At 41.4% G+C, this 23,597-nt stretch overlaps 1 protein-coding gene across 1 annotated transcript in view; it reads right to left on the bottom strand.

Annotated features, from left to right (window-relative positions):
• The window catches only part of LOC143026604 (endoplasmic reticulum transmembrane helix translocase), a 148,190-nt gene that overhangs the window by 82,867 nt on the left and 41,726 nt on the right, over positions 1–23,597 (bottom strand). The window contains exon 6 of the mRNA XM_076187283.1: positions 23,433–23,586. Within this exon, the coding sequence (XP_076043398.1) occupies positions 23,433–23,586 (154 nt within the window). The remainder of the gene's footprint in view (positions 1–23,432; positions 23,587–23,597) is intronic.

The following is a 23,597-nucleotide window of genomic DNA, read 5'->3' on the forward strand; positions in this document are numbered from 1 at the left end:
AGCATTAAGGGAGAGTGACTGGAGGAAGTCGATAGATTTAGATACTTGGGTGCAAATGTGGCAGGAAAGGGAGGAGTGGAGGTGGAGGTAGAATGTAGATTGAGAGAAATGAGTAAATGCCTTGGTGGATTAAAAAGTGTAATGAGATAGACATTTGGGAATGGATGCTAAGAGGAGATTGTATGAAGGAGTGATTGTGCCGACAGCACTGTATGGGGCAGAAACATAGAACATAAGAGAGGAAGAGAGGAGTTTGAATGTGTTTGAGATAAGGTGTCTGAGAAGTATGATTGGGGTTACTAGGTTGGCTAGAGTGAGAAATGAGGAGGTGAGGAGGAGAACAGGGGTGGTAAGGGACTTGGGAGATAGGGTGGATGAAAGAGTATTGGGATGGTTTGGACACATGGCAAGAATGAGTGAAGAAAGACTAGTAAAAGAGGTATGGAATGCAGATGTGGAGGGAGTGAACATGAGGGGGTGACCTAGGATGAGATGGATGGATGGGGTAAAAGGGGTTTTGGGGAAGAAGGGAATGTCTGTTGAGGAAGGATGGGAGAGGACAGAAGATAGGGGTGAATGGAGAGTGGTTGTATATGGATGATGTTGTGATGCATGAAGTGGAATGGGTGGGGGATGGGGGGTGAGGTAGTATGTGTGAGAAAAATTTGACACAGCCTGAAGGTATTTCTCCCCATCTTCTCCTTTTCTGCATGGGGGTACAGAGAGGGGGGTCGTCACCGATTTAATGAAGCAGCCTTGCTGTAGATATGCTGTGTCTTGCGACACTGCTTCTGACCCACGGCAGTGGACAAGATGTAGGGATGACCTGTCATCCAGGAGGTGCCAAGATGAGAGGAAGGGTAGAGGGTGGAGAGGAGTGGAGTGTATTAGGGGTGGAATGGGTGGGAATGGTTTTTGTGCCTTTGTTTTTTTGCTACCTCCCTTGTAAGGGGAAAAAACCTTTGGTATATATATGTATGTATGACCGAATATGTGAATATATGCAGGAAAGAAAAAAGAAACTATGAAAAAGACATTATAGAAAAATGTAAGGATCAACCTAAACTCTTTTACAGATATGTAAATGATAAATTAAAAGACAAACATGAAATTATAAAACTACATGGAGATAAAGAATATGTAGATGGCACAGAAATGGCTGAAGTTATGATCAGACATTTCAGGACTGTTTTTACAATTGAGAGCTCACAAATTTGGGAAGATGGACAACGAGAAACATCCCCTAAAATGAAAGATATAAAGGTAACACAGAATGAAATAAGAGACCAAATAAAAAACCTAGATGTTAGAAAATCACATGGACTGGATGGAATTGCAAACTGGATACTGAAAGAGTGTACAGATGAACTAATGGACAAATTATACAAGATAATAGACTTCTCACTCAAAGCAGGAAAGGTACTACAAGATTGGAAAGATGCAAACATCGAACCTATATATAAAGAAGGAAACAAAGAAGATCCTTCAGACTTCAGACTGGTATCCTTTACAAGCACAGAAGCAAAAATATGCAAAAAGGTTATCAGGAACAAATGGATCAAACACTTGGAAGAGAATAAAATATCAAACCCTAAACAATTTGACTTTAGAAGTGGAAGATCATGTACCACAAACTTAATATGCTTTTACTCAAGATTAAGAGAGATAATACAAGAAAGAGATGGCTGGGCAGATTGCACCTTCTTGGATTTGCAGGTTTTTGACAAAGTACCACATAAAAAGCTAATAAGAAAAATTGAAATAATAGAAGGAATACAAGGTAAGCTACTGGAGTGGATGAAAGATTTCTTAAGTGGGAGAAAAATGAGTGGTACTTAGAGACAAAAATTCGAACTGGGAAGATGTGATAAATGGCATCTTGCAAGACTCTGTATTGGCTCCTTTAATGTTTGCCATATATATAAATGATTTGGATGAGAGAGTAAATTGTTACATGAACTTCTTTGCTGATGATGCCAAATTACTCAAGAGAGTAAGCACAGAAGTTTGCAGATCGCTACAAGAAGACCTAGACAAAATATAGGAATGGAGTCAGAGGTGTGAAGTGAATTTTAACATTAAGAAATGTAGTATAATGGAATTTGGAAAAAGCAAAAATAGAATATCGGGTCAATATAAAATTGGTACCAAGGAAGTCAAAAAAGTCAACTCAGAAAGGGACCTGGGAGTGATTATCTCCACTGACTTGACACCTGATAAACATGTCAATAAATTAGTTGGAGAGACTTTTAACTTATTAAGATCCATGAAAGTGGCCTTCGACTACATGGATAAAGAGATGATAAAGAAAATAGTGGCTGCACTGATAAGACCTAAATTGGAGTATGCTACAACACTATGGGCACCTAGTACAAAATAAAACATAAGGAAATTAGAAAGAATTCAAAGAGCAGCAACAAAAATGGCACCTACACTCTCATAGTCTCAAATTTGACAAAGATTGGATATATTACATCTATCAACACTGGAACAGAGAGGAGAAAGAGGTGCTTTGCTGACCATCTACAGAATTATGAAAGGGATGGAAGTTCTTGATAGAGACAACTTATTAAAATGGGACAGAAGAGAAACAAGGACACAAGAAGAAGCTAAAGAAGGAGAGTTACACAATTGATTTGAAGAAGAATAGCTTCCCACACAGTGAGATTGATGTCTGGAACAAACTAAACAGGGAAACAGTGAGTGCCAAAACTATACAAGATTTTAAGAACAAACTGGATGTGGAGAGATACGAAAATGGGTCACTACGAGCATAGCTCTCATCCTGTAACAACTAGGTAAATACATAACCACTCCCTAAACCCCACTATCCCACACCCACTCCCTATCATGCATCACAGTATCATCCATACACAGCCATTCTCCACTCACCCTTAAAATAACTTAAATACCTTAAATAAAATACCTTAAAAAGTATCTTAAATACTACAGATATACATAAAAGGACTCGCTATCAAACACAGATAACTGCTGTACTTCCTACAAGAATACAAAATACATTAGCACTTACACATGAAACAAAACTGACACAACAAATAACAACTCCCTCATTCACAGATTTCACCACGATAAGAGAAGACAACACATGACACAAAGGTTGACCCATAACCATAGTTCACATTAGCATACCCTCCTCCAACAAAATAAGACATCAATCAGACACCAAAGGATGTAAAGAAATACAGTGTTCAATATAAATTCATAAATACTTGGGATAGCTCAAAAGGTGATATAGCCTAAGCTGAAACAATACATGAATTCGAATCTAAATATGATAATTGGAAATCAATAATATACTGTACACTAAGTTTGAACTGTACTCTAATTTGAGGCTAGGTATATAAATTAAAGAGTTGGGAGCTGGAACTCAACAAGCATTCCTCCTTTCCTGTATAGTACAATTAGGTAAACAATATCACTGAAATAATCACAACCTAAACACAAATACAGAGGGCCCTTGAGTTATGGCAGTGCTCCATTCCTACAATACACTGTAAACTGATCTCTAACATAATTCGAAACCAGCCTAAGTAAACACCTCCCATGGTGGTTGCTTTACTTTTCTTGAATGCACTGCCATCAGAAGAAATCCCATAGAAAACCAAATGTAAATGGCATGTACACAATTCTACATCAGAACCCTCAGCACATCCACAACAAGGCTGCTTCATAAATTCGGCGACCCCCCCCCTCTCCATCCCCTCATGCAGAAAAAGAGAAGACGGGGAGAAATCCCTTTGGGCTGCGTCAAATTTTTTCTCATACATACTTCCTCACCCCCCCATCCCCACACCCACTCCACCTCATGCATCACAGCCTCATCTATACACAACCCTTCTCCATTCACCCCTATCTTCTGTCCTTCCTCTACAGACATTCCTCTCTTTTGTAAAGCCCCTTTCACCCCATCCATCCATCTCATCCTAGGACGCCCCCTCATATTCACTCCTTCCACCTCTGCCTTCCACACTTCTTTTACTAATCTTTCTTCACTCATTCTTTCCATGTGTCCAAACCATCCCAATACTCTTTCATCAACCCTATCTCCCAGCTCCCTTTCCAACCCTGTTCTCCTCCTCGCCTCCTCATTTCTCACTCTATCTAGCCTAGTAACCCCTATCATACTTCTCAGACATCTCATCTCAAACACATTCAAAATCCTTCTCTCTTTCTCTCTCATGTTCCATGTTTCTGCCTCATACAGTGCTGTTGGCACAATCACTCCTTCATATAACCTCCTCTTAGCATCCATTCCCATATGTCTATTTCTCATTACACTTTTTAATCTACTAAGGCATTTACTTGCTTCTCTCAATCTACATTCTACCTCCACCCCCACTTCTCCCTTTTCTGTCACATTCGCACCCAAGTATCTAAAACTATCCACTTCCTCCAGTTTCTCACCCTTAATGCTCACTTCCAGCCTACTGTCACTCTCTCCCCTTGTACATCTCATCACCTTACATTTGCCCACATTTATCTTTAGCTTCCTTCTTTCACACACCTTCTCAAACTCTGTCACTAACTTCCTCAATCCCTCCTCTGATTCCGCTACAAGCGCAGTGTCATCAGCAAACAACAGCTGGCTCACCTCCCACTTTTCTCCATTTTCTTTAATCATTTCCAACCCCTGACCCACTACCCTTGCATTCACCTCTCACACCACCCCATCCATGTAAAGATTGAACATCCAGGGCGACATAACACACCCCTGACGAAGTCCCACCTTTACCTCAAACCATTCACTCTCCATTTCTAATCCTAACGCAAGCTCTACTACTCTCATAAAAACTCTTGACTGCTCTTAATCCCTTCACTCCAGGCCAAAATCTCGCGGGCAGCATTAGCTGCCAGACATGCGATGTTGCATCATAATACTTGCATTATAAAAAATAAAGTCACCGCTGTATTGCTCGTTCTCTCTTTCACCCGTGAATTTTGATAACCATAGAAAATATGATGAAGCCAGTTTACAGAGTATGGGGGTCACACAGGTACAACTACAATAAATATAATCAAGACGCTGACATCGGCATCCTCGCGTGCCTACTTGCTCCTCATGACAATTACGTAAGCATCACGTATGGAAGGGGTTATCAGCTTTCCTCCTATCCCATATATCTGCAGTACCTTCCTGTCTACCCTGTCATAAGCCTTTTCCAGATCCATAAAAGCCCAAAAAACATCCTTACCTTTTCCTATAGCTTTCTCACATATCTGTCTTACCACAAAAATCTGATCTACATATCTCCTACCTGTCCTAAAACCACACTGTTCCTCACCAATTACTCCCTCTGTTCCTTTCCTAATCCTCTCAATCAAGACCCTCCCATAAACCTTCCCAACTACACTCAACAAGCTGATCCCTCTGAAACTACTACACTCACACTTGTCCCCCTTTCCTTTGTAAAGCAGAACTATACAGACACTCCTCCAGTCCTCTGGCACTCTACCCTCTCTTAAACAAACATTAAATAACCTCACCAGCCAGTCCACCATAACTGTATCTCTTTTCTTTAGACATTCTGCATGGCATCCATCCAGACCAGGTGCCTTGCTCTCATCATTTTAACAGCTGCTTTGACTTCATCCTTCCCTATTTCTCCTCCATTTTCCTCACTCATCACTCTCATTTTCTTAGCACTTCCCACTGCAACTACCTTTCCCTCCTTATCCTCCTTCATATTTAGCAACTCCCTAAAATACTCTGCCCACCTTCCTCTCACTGCCTTCTCTTCCATTATCATCTCTCCATCTGCACCTTTTACCTTTTCTTCTCTACTTGATGCACCTCCTCTCTTTTAATTTCCTTCCAAAACATCTTTTTATTACTTTCAAAATTTTCTATCATACTCTTACCACATTTCACATCTGCTCTCCTCTTTGCTTCCTTTATCTTATGCTTAACTTCCCTTTTCTTTACTTTGTACCTCTCATAAGATTCCCTTGTCCTAATTTGTAGCCAATCTATGAATGCCTGCTTCTTCTCTTCTACACCTTTCTTTGCTTCCTCATCCAACCACTCACTAACCTTCCTTCTATTTCCTCCAGCCCTCCTTGTTCCACACACCATCTTTTCACACCTTATGACTCCCTCCTTGAACCATCCCCATTCCTCCTCCACTCCTAGTTCTACTCTATCCTTTACTCCCTCCCACTCCTCTTTCAGCTTCTTATACTCATTCTCCTTTTTTCTCTCATTTAAGCAGTTCACTCTAAGTACCTCCCTACCTTCTGCTCTTTTCCTCTTCTTCCACCTATTTTCCACTCAATTTACCTTCCAGCAGATAATGATCTGATATTCCCCCACTCTCTCCCCTTAGAACATGTACATCCTTAACTCTTCCTACCATACTTGTACATCCTTAACTCTTCCTACCATACTCATGGTCACCACTATATACAGTAGTCCATTAACACTCTATCTGCCACCCTTCCATCCACCACCCTCTCCCATGTGTACTTATGCTTGACTTTCTTCCTAAACACTGTATTTGCTATCAACTCTCTTTCAAGACACATCTCCACCATCAATTCTCCACTACGATTTTTACCTCGAACTCCATACTTTCCAATCACTCCATCTATTGGTTCAGTTCCTACCCTAGCATTAAGGTCTCCCAATACAACTACATTGATGTTTCTTCCTAATCCATCTATGCTCTTGTTTATATCTACCCAAAAAGCCTCCATTTCTTCTATGCTCTTCTCACTACCAGGCCCATACGCACTTACAAGAACCCACATCTCCCTTCCCAACTTCACCTTCATCCACATCAACCTTGATGAAACCTTCCACTCCACTACCTGCTTACTTATCTCTTCACTTACTAGTATAGCCACCCCTTCTCTCCTTTGTCCCCTCTTCACTCCCGAGTACCTCCCAGCTACACTCCCAAACTCACAGTTGCCCTTCCCTTTCATTTTAGTTTTACTCAAAGCCAGCACATCCATTTTTCTTCTCACAAACATACCTCTCTCTTCCCTTTTACTCTCATCTGTACCACATCCACACACATTAAAAGACCCAAACCTTAGGGTAATAGTTGGAAAACTCCCAGACCCTCTTATGCATTTACTTTTTTTTTTTTTTTTTTTTAGGAATGTCCCCTTTGGGGCTACAGGTACCAGGACTCCTAATCCCGTCCCCTGTCCCATTTTTTGTCGCCTTTTACGACTCAAGTGAAAAGACTTGGTGGTAGCATTCTCTTCCCGCCACGACGGGGTAGGCGAAAAAAGGAAATGAATATTCAGAGAAATGGTACAGGACAGTAACAAGGTGTTGGGGGGCAGCATAATGGAGGGGCAGTCTTAGTATAGAAGTGTCATTATTTCTCTATGAACAGAGTTTTCCTCTATCACAGACAAAATGACGTGTGGCTCTGGTCCATAGGGGCACCCCATATAGACCCTAAAGTATCAACTGCATGCTATGTTGCCACAATAACATGCAACCAATTCCCCAAATGGGGACCAATACCCCAGACAGGCATTTTGAACTAGTTATCTCTTTTATTCTCCTAGATATTTTTCAACCTGACTCACTCATCCTCAGGGATTTACAACAGGTGGTTAGTACACAGGTTTATATATTGGTTGTGCACAGAGAGAGGCTGTGTTGCATGAGTTGTGATCCCTAAGTATGCATACCCAACAGTAGTAAATGTTTGTGAATCACTGTAGGAGTCTTTACTAGATTGTTTATTTTCAACGACTGCTTGGGAGTGTGGTTATAAGCACGAGTTATATGTTGATGGATACTTTCCCATGCTTGAGTCAGTGGGGGTTGTGCACTCTGTAAATGATTCTGGTGTCCTCATTTAGTGCTGGTCTAGTAAAGGTGGTGTTGTGTTTATTTTCCACATATTTTTTGATGGCACCATTCTGGAAGTGGTATGACAAGTCTTTTGGGTGTGTTTTACATTTTTACAAAAATGTCATCAACATAATGGTCATAAGATGGAAGGCTGCAAGTCAGAGTGGTTGCTAAAAATTATTTCCTCGGTGGTTCCCAAATAAATGGTGGCAAAGGCCCAAAAAAGTATCCCATTGTTAAACTATATGCACATATATCTTCCCATCTAGACCACTGTGCAAATCTCAAGGAGTTCTCAGATGATTTCTGCAGGGATGCAGGTGGTGGTAGATCCATTGGTAAATGAGGTTGTTGGTCTCAGCTATTGATTTGTGGGTGTATAGGTTTTCAACATCTAATGAGGCTAGGGTTCCTGATGGGTAGGTTTCCAGGATGGCAAAAAATTCTTGAGATGATCTCAAACAGTGGATGGAGTATTGGGAGTGATGACAGAACTTAAGCATTTGATGAGCTTGTCACTGTAGGGGTTTGACTGATGGTGTGAAGGGGGTTGCCATCTTTGTAAATTCTATTAGTCCTAAAAGTTTAACTAATATTTCTATAAAGGTCAAATTCACCCAAGAAGTCACCCACCTTGCCCAAATATTAAAAAACTACTCAACCCTGAACTATATCTTTGAACTAGAAAGTGACAATGGTACCCTCCTGTTTCTTGGCATCCTCATGAGCACATCTGACTGCTTCACGACCAAAGTATACATAAAAAAGACTAACCTCAGTTCCTGTCTCAACAGCAATAGTGAATACCCAGAGCACTATAAATGTAGCATCATCGTTGCATTAATCAGCAGAGCCTTCTCCCATTGGAGCACATGGACCTCCACCAATGCATCTTGACCCACTTGTAAATAGAGCACACAACCCCTCAATCCTGGACCTATACTACCAAGGACACATGAACATGGGTTACAAAGAAGACAAAAAAGTACAACAATGAATCATCTCCTATAACTGGACATCCAATTCACCAACCCAGACACCAAGATCTAACTCGTAATTTACTGCAAAACCTCCAAATCAAACAAACACTGATAATGAAAAGCAACTGCCAACTTCGCACCTCTCTACTACAGGAAATCAATGTTGACTACAAGTTTAAATGCCCTGTCAGTGTCTGTACTGCACTTCCTCATATGTGGGCATAACTTCCATGACTCTCCAAAAGACCACCTCCAGAATGGTACCATCAAAAAACATACGGGGAACAAGCACAACACCACCCTTACCAGACCAACACTACATGAGAATACTAGAATCATCTACACAGGGCACTACCCCCTCCAACTCAAGATGGCCGAATCCATGAGCATCTGCATGGAGAAACCATCCATCAACATGCAACTCATGCCCATAACCACACTCTGAAGCAATCAACAAAACTAAACAAACCAATAAAGATTCCTACTATGATTTATAAACATTTGCTACTTTTGGGTATGCAGAGTTAGGGATCACAGCTCATGCAATGTGACCTGTTTCTGTGCACAACTATTATATAAACCTGTATACCTACCACCTGTTGTAACTCCCTCCCTGAGGATGACCAAGTCAGGTCAAAAGAAGTTTAGGAGAATAAGAGAGATAACTAGTTCAGAATGCCTTTAAAACTTCTACTCAGCAACCTTACACCTGCCAAAAAGCTCATTGTTAGAAGATGAAAAATATAAACACATACATATACATATACCAAAGGCTTTTTCCCCCTTACAAGGGAGGTAGCCAAAAAACAATGGCATAAAAACCATTCCCACCCATTCCATCCCTAATACACTCCACTCCCCTCCACCCTTTACCCTCTCTCATATCTTGGCACCTCCTGGATGAGGGGTCATCCCTGCATCTTGTCCACTGCCCTGGGTCAGAGGCAGTGTTGCAAGACACAGCACATCCACAGCAGGGCTGCTTCATTAAATCAGCGACCCTCCCCCTCTCCGTCCCCTCATGCAGAAAGACGGGGAGAAATCCCTTTGGGCTGCATCAAAATTTTCTCACACATACTACCTCACCCCTATCTCCCCATCCATTCCACCTCATGCATCACAACATCATCCATATACAACCATTCTCCATTCACCCGTCTTCTGTCCTCTCCCATCTTTTCTCAACAGACATTCCCTCTTCCCCAAAGCCCCTTTCACCCCATCCATCCATCTCATCCTAGGTCACCCCCTCATGTTCACTCCCTCCACATCTGCCTTCCATACCTCTTTTACTAGTCTTTCTTCACTCATTCTTTCCACGTGTCCAAACCATTCCAATACTCTTTCATCAACCCTACCTCCAAGCTCCCTTACCACCCCTGGTGTCCTCCTCACCTCCATATTTCTCACTCTATCCATCTTAGTAACCCCCATCATACTTCTCAGACACCTTATCTCAAACACATTCAAACTCCTTCTCTCTTATGTTCCATGTTTCTGCCCCATACAGTGCTGTTGGCACAATCACTCCTTCATATAGTCTCCTCTTAGCATCCATTCCCAAATGACTATTCCTCATTACACTTTTTAATCTACCAAGGCATTTACTCGCTTCTCTCAATCTACATTCTACCTCCACCTCCACTCCACCTTTTCCTGTCACATTCGCACCCAAGTATCTAAAACTATCCACTTCCTCCAGTCTCTCTCCCTTAATGCTCACTTCCAGTCTGCTGCCACTTTCACCCCTTGTACATCTCATCACCTTACATTTACCCACATTTATCTTTAACTTTCTTCTTTCACACACTTTCCCAAACTCTGTCACCAACTTCCTCAATCCCTCCTCTGATCCTGCTACAAGCAGTGTCATCCGCAAACAGCAACTGGCTCACTTCCCACTTTTCTCCAAACATCTCCAATCCCTGACCCACCACCCTTGCATTTACCTCTCACACCACCCCATCCATGTATAAGTTGAACAGCCAGGGTGACATTACACATCCCTGACGAAGTCCCACCTTTACCTCGAATCACTCACTCTCTCCATTTCTAATCCTGACACATGCTCTACTACTCTCATAAAAACTCTTGACAGCTCCTAGAAGCTTTCCTCCTATCCCATATATCTGCAAGACCTCCCACAGTGCCTTCCTGTCTACCCTGTCATAAGCCTTTTCCAGATCCATAAAAGCCCAAAAAACATCATTACCTTTTCCTATAGCTTTCTCACATATCTGTCTTACCACAAAAATCTGATCTATTCAACCTCTACCTGTCCTAAATCCACACTGCTCCTCACTAATCACTCCCTCTGTTCCTCTCCTAATCCTCTCAATCAAGATCCTCCCATAAGCCTTCCCAACTACACATCCCTCTGAAACTACTACACTCACACTTGTCCCATTTTCCCTTGTAAAGTGGAACTATACAGGCACTCCTCCAGTCCTCCGGCACTCTACCCTCTCTCCAACAAACATTAACCACTTCAATACGGGACTTAAATCTCGCGGGCAGCAGCCAATGCCAGCCGTACGACGTAACGAAATAATATTCGCATCATAAAATATAGTCGCCGCTTATATCGATCGTTCTCTCTTTCACCCGCGAATTTTGAAAACCACAGAGAATGGGATTAAGGGCGCATTTGGGAGAATGTAAAAACACAGGGGCGACTACAATAAATATAATCAAGACGCCGATATGGCAGCGTCGCGAATCCACTTGCTCCTCATGACGCCTACGTGTGCAGCACCGTATGGAAGGGGTTAAATAACCTCACCAGCCAGTCCACCTTCACTGTACCTCCTTTCTTCAGACATTCTGCATGGCATCCATCCAGACCAGGTGCCTTACCTGCTCTCATCATCTTATAACTGCCTTCACTTCATCCTTCCTTATTTCTCCTCCATTTTCCTCACTCATCACAGTCATTTTCTAGCACTTCCCACTGCAACTATTATTCCCTCCCTATCCTCCTTCACATTTAGTAACTCTCTAAAATACTCTACCCATCTTCCCCTTACTGCCTTCTCTTCCATTATCATCTCTCCATCTGCATCTTTTACCTTTTCTTCTCTACTTGATTCGCCTCCTCTTCCTCTCTTAATTTCTTTCCAAAACATCTTTTTATTAATTTCAAAATTTTCTGTCATACTCTTACCCCATTTCACATCTGCTCTCCTCTTTGCCTCCTTTACCTTTTTTGCTTTACTTCTCTTTTCTTTTCTTTGTACCTCTCATATGACTCCCTTGTCCTATTTTGTAACCAATCTGTGAAGCTCGCTTCTTCTCTTCTACAACTTTCTTTGTTTCCTCATCCCACCATTCACTACCCTTCCTTCTATTTCCTCCCATCCTTCTTGTTCCACACACCATCTTTGCACACTTTGTGACTCCCTCCTTGAACCATCCCCATTCTTCCTCCACTCCTAGCTCTACTCTATCCTTCACTCCCTCCCACTCCTCGTTCAGGTTCTTCACAATACAACAAAGTGAATGGCAGCCTTGTAATTTTCTTTAACCTCTTCACTCCGGGGCACATCACACGTCTGGCAGCATTAGCTGACTGACGTGCAATGTTGCGTCATAATAATCACATTATAAAAAATAAAGTCAGTGCTCAATCGTTCGTTCTCTTTCACCCGTGAATTTTGATAACCATAGAAAATATGATGAAGCCAGTTTAGAGAGAATGGAGGTTACATAGGTACGACTACAATAAATATGATCAAGACACAGACGTCGGCATCATTCCGTACCCACTTGCTCCTCATGACGCCTACGTAGGTATCACTGTATGGAAGTGGTTAAGTTATCCAAAGACATGGGGTCTTGGGAACTCATTCATTCATTCATTCTTACTATATGTTATGAGTCAGAATTGTGAGGGAGATTTGTAACATGTAATTTGGCGACCTTGCCAGGATTTTAATGGTAAATTGAAAGAATTACCAATGAGAATTTTAGTATTAACCCCTTCCATACAGTGGTGCCTACGTAGGCGTCATGAGGAGCAAGTGGGTATGCGAGGATGCCAATGTCGGCGTCTTGATTATATTTATTGTAGTTGTACCTGCGTGACCCCCATACTCTATAAACTGGCTTCATCATATTTTCTATGGTTATCAAAACTCATGGGTGAAAGAGAAAACAATCTATACAGTGGTGACTTTATTTTTTATAATGCAAGTATTATGATGCAACATCGTACATCTGGCAGATAATGCTGCCCGCGAGATTTTGGCCCGGAGTGAAGTGGTTAAATAAGATCAATAGTGTGAGAAAACAAGGTTGACAAGCGCAGAGGAGGTATGGGAGTTTGTAGTGTACACAAACCACCCACTAAGGAGATCCAGGAACTGAGACTCATAGCACAAAGTCTAGGGGTTGAGCACACCCATGAGGTGAATAAAACCGAATTGGTGAGAATTGTTGGAGAAATGGTGCTTAATCGAGATGAAAGTGGGGCAATGAGAGATGAAGGATGGACAGATTGAGTGTCTGTCACTTCAGAAAGTGAGGAAGAAGTGGAAGAGAAAAGATATAAGGGTGAATCTCGAAACACTGAATCTCAATTAAGTGAATTACGGTTGAAGTTAGAGATAGCTAAAGTAGTAGCTGAAGTAAAAAAGGAAGAAACTGAGAGAGCTAAGATAAAAGCTGAAATAAAAAAGGAAGAAACTGAGAGAGCTAAGATAGAAGCTGAAGTAAAGGGGGAAGAAACTGAAAAGACTAGAATAGAGAATGAAACCTTAGAATTCAAGTTAACTTGCAAAAAAGTAGACGAGTGCTACCAGACTCTCAATTCATGCATGGGAGGCTCAGTTTTGATGTAGTACACAACACTAAATTGCTCCCTGAATTTGATGAATCTCAGGTGGATACTTTAGAATGTTTGAAGGAATAGAGGAAGATTATCAGTGGCCGAAGGAGTATTGGCCTGCATTGTTGCGAACAAGCCTTAGAAGCAAACCATTAACCACTTCAATACGGGACTTAAATCTCGCGGGCAGCAGCCAATGCCAGCCGTATGACGTAACGTAATAATATTCGCATCATAAAATATAGTCACCGCTTATATCGATCGTTCTCTCTTTCACCCGCGAATTTTGAAAACCACAGAGAATGGGATTCAGGGCGCATTTGGGAGAATGTAAAAACACAGGGGCGACTACAATAAATATAATCAAGACGCCGATATGGCAGCGTCGCGAATCCACTTGCTCCTCATGACGTCTACGTGTGCGGCACCGTATGGAAGGGGTTAAGGTGCTTTGGAAGATTCACAAAGGATTATGATGAAATAGAAGCAGTCATCCTCTGAGCCTGTGAGTTAGTGCCTGAAGTTTATAGGGTAAAATTTAGGAATCTAAGGAAGCAATCTAATATCTCACATGTTGAATTTAGTAGAGAGAAAAGAATGTTATGGGGCCAATGGGTAAGATCCCATAACATAAATGGATATTATAGGAAACTACCCGAGTTAATGTTGATAGAAGAGTATCTGAGATCCATCCCTAAAGAGGTATTCTTGTACCTTCAAGAGAATGAAGTCTCAAAGTTGGAAGAGGCTGCAATCTTAGCAGATAAATATGAAATACTTAAACCTACTGCAGGGAAATTCTCAGTTACTCCAAGGGGGAGAAAGGAACAGCCAAGAATCCCACAATCAACCTCCTCAGGTGGACCTATGAAATCCCTAGAGGTCAAGAAAGGTGACTATAGTAAGTCATTGCAGATCATTTCATGTAGCTATTGTGGAAGGGTAGGCCACCTGATGAGGGATTGTTGGCATAGGAGAAGGGAAATAGAGAGGGTTAAACCCATAGTATTATTAAATAGATGGGACACTCATACAGAAGGTAAAGTCTGAGAGGAGGAGGACAAAGAGGAGACCACCAAAATAGTGGCCCTCATGAGTATTGCTGCCACAGATGGCAAGTAAAAAGATGAGATGAAACCTCACTTGAGAGGTTACGACCCATTCCTTTTCAAGGAACAATCACCATAAAGGGAGAGAAGAGAAAAGGAGTAACCATTCTAAGAGATTCAGGAGCCCTTTAATCAGTAATGTTGAGTAGTTTAGTAGAAAAACCCGTAGCAAAAGGGAGAGCAGTTATAGGCTCCCTAGGAGGCCTAGCGAGGGTGCCACTGGTAAAGATAGATATGGAATTGCCTCTATATGAGGGACAGTCAAAGATGGGCCTAGTAGATCAGTTGCCAGTGGAGGGAGTTGAAGTCATTCTAGGAAATGAATTAGGGGGTGGGAAGATGTGCCCCACACCCACATGGGAGAGAAGAGAGAAGGGTCTAAGGATCAAGTGAGGCCAATAAAGGTCTTGAGAGGGGAAGGCTGTGGAAATCCTAAATGTAGGGATAGTCTGAATCCCGAGAAAAAAAAAAAAAAAAAAAAAAAAAAAAAATACCTTGTGAAAGTACCCAAGCTGAAACAGAGGTGGACTTGAGGTTCCTGTTCTGTGAGGAAGACAGCAAGTCGGAAGTGTCTGACCTGACTCGTCTGTTTTTGGGAGCTAAGAAAGGAGAAGCAAAGAGTCTAAGTGACTCACACCAAATGGTAGAGAAGAAAGGAGAAGAAAGGAGAAGAAAAGAGTTTAAGTGACTCACACAGAATGGGAGAGAAGAAAGGAGAAGAAAAGAGTCTAAATGACTCACACAGAATGGGAGAGAAGGAAGGAGAAGAAAAGAGTCTAAGTAACTCACACAGAATGGGAGAGAAGAAAGGAGAAGCAAAGAGTCTAAGTAACTCGCACAAAATTACAAAATGGGAGAGAAGAAAGGAGTCTAAGTGTCTCACACAGAATGGGAGAGAAGAAAGGAGTCTAAGTGTCTCACACAGAATGGGAGAGAAGAAAGGAAAAGAGTCTAAGTGACTCACACAATGGGAGAGAAGAAAGGAAAAGAGTCTCAGTGACTCACAGAGAATGGGAGAGAAGAAAGGAGAAGCAAAGAGTCTAAGTTAATCACAGAGAATGGGAGAGAAGAAGGAGAGGCAAAGAGTCTCAGTGACTAACACAGACTGGGGGAGAAGAAAGAAGCAAAGAGTCTGACTCACACATAATGGGGAGAAGAAAGGAGAAGAAAATAAGTCTCAGCAACTCACACAGAATGGGAGAGAAGGAGAAAAAGAGTCCCAGTGACTCACACAGAATGGGAGAGAAGGGAGAAACAAAGGGTCCCAGTGTCTTACAGGGAGTAGGAGAGAAGGAGGTGGAGGCAATGAGCCCCCATGGCCTACAGAGAGTTGCCTCCGATTTGAGAGATAGGAAGGAAGGAGTGGTGAGTGGGAGTAAGTTGTCAGGGGAATACTACTTAGATTCGGGAGTACTATTCTGCAAGTGGGTGGATGGTACTTGTCCTACTTATGACGCAGTATGGTCTCAAATGCGACAAATAATGTTACCGAAAGTCTACAGGGAAGGAGTTATGCAGTTATGGCATGAGAATTCTTTTGCAGGATATAACAGTGTTCCAAGAGTGATAAAGTCGATGGAGGCAGTGAGGAGTAGGTTGACCTCATGTTGGTAGAGAGCTAGAGAAACCTTAAAGAGCTTAAGAGTGAAACAAAATTATGACTGGAAGGCAAAAGTGTGAGAGTTTAAAACAAGGAGCAAGGTTCAGCAACCCATATGACATAACAAAACGAGTGAGGGAACTGAACTATGTTGTTGCCACTCCTGATAGGAGATGGAAGCAGCAGTTGTGTCACCTCGGTATGTTGAAAGCGTACTAGGAGAGGGACATGAGTGATGTGGGTGCATCTGGCAGTAGTGTGCGTGCCATCTCCATCATGCCTGAGGAAGATGAGGACTCGACCTTCCCCACCTTCGAGATAATGTGGAAGGCGAATTTAGATGTGTGGCCACAGGTGGTGGGCCAGCTGGGTCATCTTTTGACTGAGCAGTGAGAGGTTCTACTGGGGTTGCAGAGACGATACCAGGAGAGCTTTCGGGATGCCCCTGGGAGGACCCACCTGATGCGGAATGACGTGGATATGGAAAATGCGACACCCATCAAGCAAGCCCCGTATCATGTGAACCCGCAACGAGTGGCTATCATTAAGGAAGAAACAAAGTTCTAGTGGACTGAGACTTATAACTCCACTTTTGTTCAAGCTAAGTGTTTTAGTGTACTGTCGCTGTGTTGTAAGTCCCACATTTTCTCAGAGCCATTTTACCTGGGTTGTGATGTGATTAACATTGGAGTGAATCAGTTTTGTAAAAAAAAAAGGGGGGGGGGACCACCCCGTTAGTTACTTTAGTAATAAATTAAACATGGCTCAGTTAAAGCACAATACCTTTGAAAAGGAACTGCCACCAATCGTCTTAACAATTAACTATTTTGTTGTGTATGTTCATGTTGGTGCCCACGTAACAGTTTTCACAGAACACCATCCCTTGAAGTGCCTTAACAAGTTTAAAGATAAGAACCTCCGGTTAACCGGTGGAGTTTGTTTTTGCAGGATGCATCATTTAGACTTTTGCCATGTACGAGGGAAAGACAATGTGATAGCCAATTGCCTATCAAGACTAAGTGCATTGTCCCTCAAGAAAAAAAAAAAAAAAAAAAAACCTTAAAGAGGGAGGTGTCACATATATTCCCATATATGTAAGGTTAAAATATCTTATTTACTTTGGATGAAAGGCATCACTTGCGAGTGCATGAGTGCGCATACAGTTTACTAAACTTATTTGAAACTTATTACTCAATTGTATGTCCTTGATTGTAATCATTCTTGTAATTCTATTACCTTTAATGAATAGTGTTAAACTTTCCAACTGTGTTTTTTTACTTTTCACAATACAAAAAAGTGAATGGCAGCTTGTAATTTTCTTTAAGTTATCCAAAGGCATTGGGTCTTGGAAACTCATTCATTCATTCTTACTGTATGTTACGAGTCAGAAGTGTGAGTGAGATTCGTAACACTATTGATACCCAGTACAAAAAAGAATAGAAAGAAATCAAAAAGAGTCCAAAGAGCAATGACAAAGATGGCCCCCAACACTTTCAAAGTTGACATACAAAGATTGTCTAAACTGGAATTACCAACCCTGGAACAAAGAAGAGAAAGAGGAGATCTATTGGCTATTTACAGAATCATGAAAGGCATGGGAAGTCCTTGAGAGTGGGATAAAAGAAAGACAAGAGGGCATAAAAAGAAACTCAAAAAGGTTAGTTATAGAAGAGATCTGAAAAAAAAAAAAAAAAAAATTCCACAGAGTGGTAGGTGTCTGGAACAAATTAGATGAAACAAAAGTGTGTGCAAACACCATACAAGAATTCAAAGAATTTAAGAACCAATTAGATGCTGAGAGATACAACGATAGGTCAATATGAACATAGCTCCCCTTGCCATATAATACAACTAGGTAAAATACACACACACAAATATATATATATATATATATATATATATATATATACAAACATACATATATATATATATATATATATACAATCATACAACCACAAAATATATGTACGAGGTCTGTTAGAAAAGTATCTGACTTTATTTATTTACTTATTTTATATATATATTTTTGCAAAAACCTTGAACCTTCATGTGCATGCGTGAATTTTTTCCTGCCTGTTGATAGCATCAGTTGCCGGCAAGCAGCATTTGCGTGAGACATTGTGTAGTGCTCGGTGGTTTTTCATTGCAAGGAAATGACGGAATGACTGGAGCAGCACTACTGTATCAAATTTTGCCAGAAACAGGGCGACAGCCAAGCGGAAACCATTCAGAAGATTCAGATGGTTTTCAGTGACAATGCTATGGGCATCACACAGATTAAAGAGTGGTACAACCGGTTTAAAGATGGCCGCACAACGGTGGAGAGTGAGCCACGCTCAGGTCAGCCATCAACATGCTGAAATGACCAGGTCATTGCAAAAGTGAATACTGTGGTGATGCGGGACCGTCATGTGACTATCCGAGAAATTGCGAAAGAGTTGGGCATCAGCACTTTTTCAGCACATTCCATTGTGACAGAAGATTTGGCCATGATGAGAGCTGCGGCGAAATTCGTGCCAAAGCTGCTGACGGTTGAAGTCTCACAGGACATGCTGGACTCCACAAACAGTGACCCTGACTTCATGAATACCATAATCAGTGGTGACGAGTCCTGGGTGCTCCAGTCGTTCAGTCATTTTCCTTGCAATGAAAAACCGCCGAGCGCACTACACACTACCTCATTCAAATGCTGTTTGCTGGCAACTGACGCTACCAACAGGCAGGAAAAAATTCACGTATGTGCACCAAGGTTCAAGGTCGGCTCATGCAAGCACGCTTGATTCAAATGCATCAGGTTTAAAAAAAAAAATAATAAATAAATAAATAAAAATAAGATAGATAAAAAATAAATAAATAAAGTCAGATACTTTTCTAACAGGCCTCATATATATATATATATATATATATATATATATATATATATATATATGTATGTACTGTATATATATCAGGGTTGCTCCAAGTACAAGTAACTGTACTGAAGTCTAAGTACCTCAATAGTTTTCAAGTATAAGTGCAGTAATTCTGCAATGTACTTTAGTCCAAGTACATGCCATAGAAGTACTTCGTGACAAAAAAAATACCTGTCAAAGATTCTCAAAGAACAAAAGTTAGTGGTTTTCATATATCCACATTGATGAGTACACTGTTAAAAAGCGAGATTTGAAATACAAAAATAAATGGAAAATTTACCTCTATTTTTGTACATCACTGCTTCTATCACAGAATTGGAAAACAAGAACATTTACATTATATATAACTTGAATAAGAAATATTCTCTATGCAGCACATGCAACAAGACTATCCATTTCGGTGAAGTGCAACATATAGGAGATGGGACTGCTTGGACAGACAGTCTAGGGAACAACAACAACAATAAGACTATCCATATATTTCTCATATAATAAAACTAAATTTGATGCAGAATGTAAAGGTAATCAGGACATTAAAACATGTACTTTGTTCTATATTAATAAAATATCCAGTAGTTTTATAAATAAATATAACAGGTAAGTGCATTTTCTGTATGGAGTAGAAACATGGAACATAAGATAGGAAGAGAGGAGTTTGAATATGTTTGAGATGAAATGCATGAAAAGTAGGCTGGTTAGAGTGAGAAACGGGGAGGTGAGGATGAGAACGGGGATGGAAAGGGAGTTGGGAGATAGGGTTGATGAAGGAGTATTGAGATGGTTTGGACACATGGAATGAATGAGTGAAGCAAGATTAGTAAGAGAGGTGTTGAAGGCAGATGTGAAAGCAGTGAACATGAGGGAGTGACCAAGGATGAGATGGATAGATAGGGTAAAAGGGGCATTGGGAAAGAGGGGTATGTATGTTGAGGAAGGACAGAAGACAGAAGATAGTGGTGAATGGAGAATGGTTGTGTATAGATGATGATTTGATGCATGAAAGGGAGTGGGTGGGGGATGGTGGGTGAAGGAGTACGTGTGAAAAAATAATTTGATGCAGCCCAGTGGGATTTCTCCCTGTCTTTTTTTTCTGTATGAGGGGATGGAAAGGGCGGAGGGGGGGGTCACTGATTTGATGAGGCCTTGCTGTGGATGTGCTGTCTTATGACACTGCTGACCCAAGGCAGTGGGCAAGATGCAGGGATGACCTGTCATCAAGGAGCAGCCAAGATAAGAGGAAGGGAGGGTGGTAAATAGGAGTACAGTATATTGGGATGGAATGGGTGGGAGTGGATTTTATGCCTTTGTTTTCTGGCTACTTCCCTTTTAAGGGGGAAAAAGTCTTTGGTATATGTATGTATGTAAGCGCAGTTATCCAATAGTATCATCACAAAGTGGAAAAATGTGTTGTGGAGTGATGAACGCCACTTTCACCATTACTGGGAACTGTCTTGGCAAAGTGTACTGTCATCCTGGCAGTGATCCTTTGAACTAAAAATTCACATGCTACTGTAAAACATCCTGATTCACTGATGTTTTGGAGTGCTTTTGGCTATCATGGTGTGGGATCATTAGTGATACTACCAAAAAGTGTAACTCTGAATGTGGACCGATATTTTGAACTACTTAATGATCATTTGGAGGACTATTTTATTCAGTGCAAAACCGATGTCTTCATGCAGGATGGTGCACCATGCCACACTGCTAAACTCATTAAGGAATGGTTTGCATTCTATGATGCGGAGTATATAAAATATTGGCCAGGTAATTTGCCTGATTTAAACTCAATTGAGAACCTCTGGGTGCTCATGAAAGATAAGTTGTGTGAGCACGACACTTCATCAATCCCCAAGCTAGAGGTAGCCATCAAGGATATTTGGAAGAATATGGACCCTGTGTGGCTTTCAAAATCTTGCAGCATCTGTCCCTAAAGGTCTCCAGGAATGTATCAAGAGAAAGGGGTTTCCAACTAAGTACTAGAGAGCTGGTAAGTACCTGATAATGTAGATTATTTGAGGAAATTTATTATCTTTACTCTGGCGCCTAAGTTTTTGTCCCCCACTGTATATATACATATGTGTGTGTGTGTGTATGTGTGTGTGTGTATATATATATATATATATATATATATATATATATATATATATATATATACATATACACACACATGCATGTGTGTATATATTCTTTAACCTCTTCACTCCGGGGCACATCGCACGTCTGGCAGAATTAGCTGCCCAACGTGCGACGTTGCGTCATAATTATCGCATTATAAAAAATAAAGTCAGTGCTCAATTGTTCGTTCTCTTTCACCCGTGTATTTTGATAACCATAGAAAATTGATGAAGCCAGTTTAGAGAGAATGGAAATTACGTAGGTATGACTACAATAAATATAATAAAGATGCCGACGTCGGCATCATCGAGTACCCACTTGCTCCTCATGCCGCCTACGTAGGTGTCACCGTATGGAAGTGGTTAATGGTATATATGGGCAGAAGATTTTATCTTATGCATACCTCACTGAGAGTGATAATTAATTGTATACTTGTTATTTTCTCAAGAGCATTTTCCATATGACTCTGGGTATATTTTCCTTTAAAAAGTGTATGACTTCACTATAGATAGTCATTATTGCTAGATCATGATTTCGATTACAAGACACTTCTTCAGTAGCTTGGGATATTCTCTCTCTATGTTTAAGGCAAAAATGTTCCAATGAATGGTGTGATATTTTTTATGCGTCTTTGTATGGGGCAGAAACGTGGAACATAAGAGAAGAAGAGAGAAGGAGTTTGAATGTGTTTGAGATGAGGTGTCTGAGAAGTATGGTGGGGGTTACTAGGCTGGATAGAGTGAGAAATGAGGAGGTGAGGAGGAGAACAGGGGTGAAAAAGGATTTGGGAGATAGGATTGATGAAAGAATATTAGGATGGTTTGGACACATGGAAAGAATGAGTGAAGAAAGACTAGTAAAAGAGGTATGGAAGGCAGATTTGGAGGGAGTGAACATGAGGGGACGTCCTAGGATGAGGTGGATGGATGGGGTGAAGGGGGCTTTGGGGAAGTGGGGAATGTCTGTTGAAGAAGGAAGGGAGAGGACGGAAGACAGAGGTGAGTGGAGAATGGTTGTATATGGATGATGTTGTGACTGCACGAGGAGGAATGGGCGGGGGGGTGGGGGTGGGGTAGTATGTGTGAGTAAATTGTGACGCAGCCCGAAGGGATTTCTCCCCGTCCTCGCCTTATATGCAAAGGGGGACAGAGAGAGGGGGACAGAGAGGGGGGGTCGCCGATTAAATGAAGCGGCCTTGCTGTGGATGTGCTGTGTCTTGCGACACTGCTTCTGACCCAGGGCGGTGGGCAGGGTGCAGGGATGACCCGTCATCCAGGAGGTGCTCAGATGAGAGGAAGGGTGGGAGGGGTGTGGAGTGTATTTAGGGATGAAATGGGTGGGAGTGTTTTTATGCCTTTCCCTTTTTGGCTACCTCCCTTGGAAGGGGGAAAAAGCCTTGGTATATGTATGTATGTGTTTATACTTGGTCTTCACTGGGGGAGGTTACTGGATAAGAGGTTACCAGGTATTGGCAGTTTTCAAATGCTTGGGAGAGCCTCCAGTTTCGGAGTGTGACAAAATGTCGCATTCTTGGTTTTATGGCATTGTCCCATACTTGTGTTTGTGGCATTTTGTCCCATACTTGTGTTTGTAACATTTTGTCCCATACTTGGGTTTGTGGTGGTTTGCTGCATGCTTGGGTTTGTGGTGGTTTGTTGCATGCTTGGGTTTGTGGCAGTTTGTTGCATGCTTGGGAGGGTCTTGAGGTTCTCTGCTTGTATGTTTAGGTTTGGGCTCAACTCTTTGATATATAATGCCTCTAAGATTGGGAGGCAGCATCTATCATCTGTACATATGTTTCCAAGAAACATGCTAGAATAAAACACAGAGATTTTGGATATATGTAGAGACAATAGATGCCTCCCAATTTTACAGGTATTATATGTCAAGAAATTGACAGGATCTGAAGATGAGTGGCAGAGAGATGATTCCCTCTAATGTCTTGTTTAAGGGGCAACCACATGCAAGTAATAAATTTGGAACACATTAGTGAATCGCTATGATTATGTAAATGACAAGAAACACTGAAATAGATAATGATCTCAATTGCATACCTGTCAACATGCTTTCATCAACCACACATGGTCCTCTCAGCAACAATAAATCACAAGGAACCAAATTATCATTTTGGCTTCTGGTAACACTAACAATGTCTCCTGGCACCAACTGGTCTGTCAGAATACCACGCCAGCGGCGATTTCTATATACCTAGAATCAAA

This window comes from Oratosquilla oratoria, chromosome 6 (genome assembly GCF_046742065.1).
Source record: "Oratosquilla oratoria isolate Oo_2021 chromosome 6, ASM4674206v1, whole genome shotgun sequence".
Classification (NCBI taxonomy): domain Eukaryota; kingdom Metazoa; phylum Arthropoda; class Malacostraca; order Stomatopoda; family Squillidae; genus Oratosquilla; species Oratosquilla oratoria.